This window comes from Crocodylus porosus, unplaced genomic scaffold (genome assembly GCF_001723895.1).
Source record: "Crocodylus porosus isolate Cpor-Errol unplaced genomic scaffold, CroPor_comp1, whole genome shotgun sequence".
In the NCBI taxonomy this organism is placed as follows: Eukaryota; Metazoa; Chordata; order Crocodylia; family Crocodylidae; genus Crocodylus; species Crocodylus porosus.
The window spans coordinates 36,312,029-36,318,551 of NW_017728911.1; the positions used below are offsets into that span (position 1 = coordinate 36,312,029).

Sequence of the window (6,523 nt, forward strand, 5' to 3'; positions counted from 1 at the left end):
GGCCACTCGCATGATCAGGGGGCAGCAGGGCAGGCCCTATGAGGAGAGGCGATGGGACCTGAACCTCTTCAGCCTCCACAAGAGAAGGCTGAGAGGGGATCTGGTGGCTGCCTATAAACTTGCCAGGTGGACCAGCAGGCAATGGGAGAGTCCTTGTTCCCCCGAGCACTACTGGGGGTAACAAGGGAAAATGGCCATAAGTTGAGAGAGAGTAGATTCAGACTAGACATCAGGAGGTGCTACTTCACAGTCAGGGTGGCTAGGAGCTAGAACCAACTTCCAAGAGAAGTGGTGCTGGCTCTGACCTTGGGGGTCTTCAAAAGGAGGCTAGACAGCCGCCTAGCCAGAGTCATTTGACCCCAGCATCCCTTCCTGCCCATGGCAGGGGGTCAGACTTGATGATCTGCCTGGGTCCCTTCTGACCCGACCAACTATGGAACTATGAAAGGCCCCTAATATAAGTTTGGACTGTTACAAAGAATGATAGCAGGTCAAATTTTGCCTTTAGTGTCACTCATGTACCGGTCACAGTATCGATGGGACTGCAGCTGTGCAATGGAGGGGAAAAACTTGCAATTAACTTTCACTGAAGCCGCTCCAAATTTATGGCAATATATAGGAAAGAACTGGCCCACGTGTTAGAAAATACAGAGGCAGATTATCAAAAAGACAGAGGTCCAGTTGTATGTTTAGACATGTGGCCTTGATAGCACACCTGTGGCATGCTCAAACAGGTATGTGAGGTCCCAGTGGGAAGTTGCATGTCAAGATGGCCACTGCAGACAGTGTGTGTCAGTGCGGATGAGCAACTGTGGGCGCATCTACACATGCACATTTACTGTGTAGTAACCAATATTACTGCGCTGTACAGTTGCGCATCTACATGTGCACGCCCATACTGCACAGTAGATATGGTGACTTATGCCAACTGGAGTGTGAATTTGATACCTGCATCATGCAGGAATCAAGTTTATGCCTGATTAATTACTACGTAGTAGTGCATGTGTAGACACCTTACTACACAGTAACGCTGTTTGTGGACTGACTTGGGACTAAAGTTGGGACTAACTTTAGTCTCAAGTCAGTCCACATGCAGCGTTAATGCACTTTAATGCCTGCACATACAGGGTGTGTGTAGGCGACATGGGAGTTACTGTAGGCCACCTGAAAATTTGAATGCAGCTTTTTTTTGGTGCAGTGCATTTTTGTTTGCACGACACAGCATTCGTGTTTGCATGAATGGCACTTTCAAGTGGGTTAAGCCCCTGTGTGTCTTTCCCCTCAAATGTCAGTAGGGCGAGTCAAATACTAATTTACCTCCTAGAATATCTTTCCTAATGTATTACAGCAAGAGGCTCATGTGAACCACCCAGGCTCCCCTAGACACCCGCCTATTCCCACTGACTGCACAGTAAATTTAAGCCACCATAAATGCACATGTAGACACACCCTGTGCATATAAAAAAATAGGCCCTGTGGAGCAATGCATTTTGTAATCCTGAGCAACAGATGCACCTGCCCAGCCTGAAGGCAGTACGAAGTAGAGAGAAAACCCTAATTCTGTGCGTGTGAGCTGCTCCACACGCACTGTCTTTCCTCAAAGCCAACTCTACCTTGCAGTAGGAACAGGATTATCCAGAGCAGCTTCATGTTTGTAGGTGCAGTCCTGAAGTGGATAAGGCCTTCTTCAAAGGAAGTGATATCGAAACCTGGCAAAGAGAATGAGTCACCCAGTTATGAATTCTCTCCTGATAGAACCAGTGCTGTGGTAGTTTTTCAGCATGATGGGGCTTATGTCCTCCTAGGCCAGGGTTGGGCTATTTTGGGTGGAGGGCCACTCATGAGTTTTGGCAAGCCATTGCGGGCCGCATGACAGGCAGCCAGGGGCAGATAAATATAATTTCCTAAATTTTTAGGAGCCCTGCAGGTTGGATAGAATGGCCTGGCAGGCCGCATCCGGCCCGCGGGCTGCATTTTGCACCCTTGTCCTAGGCTGAGCTACCCGGCCAGGATGCAAGGATGTGTCATCCAGGGAGAGGTCATCCCTTGAGTTTGGGCTTGGCCTGCTGCTGGAGCTCCTTCCTCAGCAAAGCTCTTTGCCTCGGGTACTTTCCTCAAGTGGCAAAAGTTCCTTTTCTGGCTCCCCTGACTCACTCCAGCAACATATGTCACAGATGAGGGGAGAGGGGGAGAGCATGTGCTGACGGTCAAGGAAAGCAGAGCAAATGAGTGGGCCTTGAAAGTGGGAAGCCTAGCTACCCAGGGGGGAAGAGATCTCCCCCAGTGCTGGACTGGGTGCTGGACTAAGTGGAAAGGTGTTTCCCATTCCTTGCACTGCTGATTGAAACAGCTACCCTTCCCCCTGCCCCTTCTCTCTCCTCTGGCAGCAGCCACCACCCAGCCCATACAGCCATGCTGACTCTCCCTGTTTGACACCTGCTTCTGCCCTGGAAGGAGAGGTACGTCTGGTCCAAGGGCTGAGCAGTCTCTGGGGCTTCTTCAGTTATCAGCCTTTTTGTTGAGACCCTGTTGGTAAGTTCCCCTTATTGGCAAATGGAAGTGGCAGTGCCTGAGATAAGGGTACTTATCAACTGAGAACAGGAGTCTGAATTTGCATAGGTCACTGAAAGCCTTGAGATGGTAAAAACTTAGTCACAGACTAACTAGTGTAGGTTTGAACTACGAGCACTCTCTGGGTGAATGACACCCTGTCTCATCACCTATCACTGAGTCACCCTGGCTCCAAATTGGATTAATGATTATATAACAGCATGGAATTGTGCATCCATTTTCTACCCTGATTTTCACTTGCCACCGTTCATATTTTGTCCTCTTACCCCTAAAATTACTCATCACTATTTACTTGCTAAGATATTACATAGAATCCACATTAGCAAGGACCTGACTGACTATTATATGAAACAATTGTGCTCTCAGTTATAGACCTCATGATGCATTTACTCTTGCCACAGATCATCGATTTTCATCTCCGTACAATTCAGAGGTCACATTTAATGGCCTAGCGCTAAGCATGCCTCTTGTTGCCTCTTGACAGAAAGTCGTGGTTTCTGAAATACATGCGCAGGTATGGTTGTGTAATGTCTTACATGTTTGACAATAGCACTAGATTACAGGAAACAAGGACAAAACGGCATATAGATAATTCATCATATATGGATGCAGACAGAAGTGCAGCTCCCTGGTCTAACTCAAGCGCTATGAGTTAAACTGATCCTCCTGACCCAACAGACGTTAACTGCTGGGTTGTGAGAGTGGGGGACTGAGCCCCAATATGGAGCTGACGGAGAGAGGCTGCGTCTCTGCAGCTTCTTCCCCTAGCTCTGCCCCCCACACCCCCCAACCCCCAGCCTGTCTCAGGATGGGAGGGAAAAAAGGCAGGGAAAGGAGGTCTGTTCTGAGGTTCACCCAGCCTGGAGTTGGAGGGTGGTGGGCGGGGGGGGGGATTGAAGCCTCCCACCTTGGGGTGGGGGGGCTCCAATCCACCTGCTCCACCCTCCAGCATCAACTGGGCAAACCCCAAAATGAGCTCCCTCCACTCCCTTCCCCCACTCCTATTCTGAAAACAGTGCTGGGAGCAGGGCTGGGCTGAAACAACCCAGCCTTGCTTCTGGCGCGCGCAGACACAAGTTAATGAAGGTGCTCTACTTTGCAGCCCATGTAATGAGGACTCTGATTGTTGCGGAGTCGGGCCCTTTTAAAGTGCTCTGCAGCCAGGCACTTGCGTTAGGTCATGGCTACAGAGTACTTCTAGGGGCCAGATCAGGTGAAAATTGTCGCTTCTGTCTGTACCTCTAGAAAAACAATGTTTTGGTATCTAAGGGTGCTTGTACATGTGATGGTGGAGCCATGTACACCTGGTTTCTGATCACTTAAACTGGTTTGTGTGTGATGTCTGTCCCTAGCCCAGAAGAGAAGACTGAGGGGGATTTAATAGCAGCCTTCAACTACTTGAAAGGGGGTTCAAAAGAGGATGGAGCTAAACTGTTATCAGATGACAGAACAAGGAGCAGCAATCACAAGTTGCAGCAAGGGAATTTTAGGTTAAATAGTAGGAAGAATTTTATCACTACTAGGGTAATAAAACACTTCAACAGGCTACCCAGAGAGGTTGTGAAATCTCTGTCCTTTGCAGTTTTTAAGACAAACCTTGGCTGGGATGATCTAGTTGGGGCTGGTCCTGCTTTAAGCAGGGGGTTGAACTAGATGTGACCTCCTGAGGTGCCTTCCAGCCCTCATTTTCTATGATTCTATAAAGACAAAAAATGACAAGAAATTGTCATTTGTCTTAAATAACGGTGTCACCATGTACACATGCACAATTTTTTTTGTATAAAAATTTATTTGAGCATAGTAACTTAGACCACCTCTGATATATTTCAGTTTGATTAGGACAAATTGTCCCATCATGGATAAAAAAAAATCATGCACATGTACATGCCCGGCAGCCAGAGAAGGCAGTGGGAACGGTGCACGGGGTGCTGGAAGCCTAGGTGGGCTCGGGGAAGCTCGGGCTTGGCAGGCGTCGAGCACCCCATGCACCATCCCCACCACTTTCCTTGCCTGCCAGCACACCCAGCTGCCCTCCTGCTGCCTTCCTGCACTGCTCCAGGGGCAAGCCAGCCTGTTCCCAGGCAGTCCCAGGCAGTGGGAAGGTGGGGATGCTGCACGGGCTGGTAGAAGCTCGCCAAGCCTGAGCTCCCCTGAGCATGCCCAGGCTTCCAGCTCCCCATGTACTTTGGATCCAGTGGGTGCTGCCTGTGAGCTGGGGCAGCACCCATGCACCTAGCACCCAGCCTGGGTGACCCTGGGGGGTGCCACCACCATGGGGGGGAAGGACCGGGCCCCCCACAGTTCAGGGGCCACTTGGCTCACTAGCAGCTCACTCCCCCCGCCGTGTGAAAGGTGAGCTAGCTGTGCTGGGGGGGAAAAAAAGGATCAGGCCCCTTGCCATTTTTGGTTGGGTTTTTTTCCAGCAGAGCCTGCCTGTGGCGGGAGCAGGGGCAAGGTGAGCTGATGGTGGGCTGTCGCTGTGACAGAAGCCCCTGAATTGAAAGGGTGGGTTACAATTAAAAACCACAAAGCTAAAAACCCACCACTTCAGTTTAAGGGAACTAACCCTCCCCGTGTTCAAGCATCCTAACAGCAGCTATAAGCATCTATCTGTATTACACCCAGACATGTTTTGTGAAAATAAGCTATCCGGTCCCGAGAGAGGCTGGTATCTAAAATCAAACATGGTATTTCAAGCTGTCTCGTCCAACTGTCTTCAATTACCAAATTTCATGGTTCAAATCACTGCCTTTTTTAGTTCGTAGGAAGGTATGGGACAGCTGGTGACACCTCCCAAGATCATTAATCTCCTCCCTGTTTCCTCCTGCACCCAGCACTCCCAACAACCAGTAATAGCCCCTCCGGTTGCAGACCTCTCCCTTGCAACCGTGTGGGAAGCTCCAAGAACAGAAAGTTGGTTTCCAAATGTTCCTAGCTTCGATTCGTTTGGGGCTTGAGTGAAATTTTGGAAGTTGTTTATCACTTTTGGTAAACATTTTTTATCATACCGTTTTGGGTTGATCTTTTCTACAAAGTTCCTTCCCCCCATTTGGTTTTTCACACTGAAATGTGCAAAATTTGCACTGTATATATTTTGGCAAAAAAAAAAAGTCATCTGCATGTACTTTTCCAAATTCTCAAGGTTTTTGCTCAAAAAAACAGGAGCTGTGGAGTTTTGAAGGGTTTTTTTTTTTTTTTTAATGCAATTGCACCGTTTTTATTAAATCACAATGAGATGTAAGAAAACATTAAAATTGTGGCTTCTTACTGGGCATATTTCATACAGCCCCAGCATCCAATCTAGCAAATCTCCTCCATCTGCAAAGAGGCAATTTGATTAATACACATCAATTTTTTTTAAGCCTCTCAGTAAGGCATACATACACCATCCTCAAGCTGGATGCAATGATGTTTATATAATATATAACTGCAGCTGCAATTTTCTGATCACATTGAGGGAAAGCTGAACTCTTTCCCAGTGGATTTCTTTGTAAAATGGAACATATGGCAAATCAAATGAACTGGCCAGCCGGCCTTGAAGTCTTCACTTAAGGTCTTCTGCTTCCATGTACGATTCATCTAGCTGAGACAAGTCACAGATGCTCAGCCTAACCTTCAAGAAAGGCAATCACTTACAATATCTGATAAAACATTATTTATGGCAGTCTTGTCTTCTTGCTCTATAGTTATCATACTAAGTGGCAACCGTCAATCCTCCTGGATCATGGTGTACGCATGAGGGCCGCCCAGACCTCCAATGCATATGCTCAGGCAGGAGTTTTTTTGGAGGAGTGGGGGCTATCATACTAAGTATGATAAATTTGATAATACAATTACAATAACCAGGTTTGGATCCCTGTTTGTCTTTGGTCAGCTGGAACCTATTCCCAGTGATGTTGTTTAATTACGTTAATTTCATATATTTCATAGACATTCGGGCTGGAAGGGACCT

At 47.8% G+C, this 6,523-nt stretch overlaps 1 protein-coding gene across 3 annotated transcripts in view; it reads right to left on the minus strand.

Annotated features, from left to right (window-relative positions):
• Nucleotides 1-6,523, minus strand: part of SLC51B (solute carrier family 51 beta subunit) — a 16,726-nt gene that overhangs the window by 6,606 nt on the left and 3,597 nt on the right. For 2 of the 3 annotated variants that reach the window (XM_019533815.1, XM_019533816.1), the window contains one exon: nt 1,614-1,709. In XM_019533815.1, coding sequence (XP_019389360.1) covers nt 1,614-1,650 — 37 coding nt within the window. In that variant the 5' untranslated portion in view covers nt 1,651-1,709. Of the gene's footprint in view, nt 1-1,613; nt 1,710-2,420; nt 2,539-6,523 lie in introns of those variants that run through there. The other variant, XM_019533817.1, reaches the window with a different exon arrangement.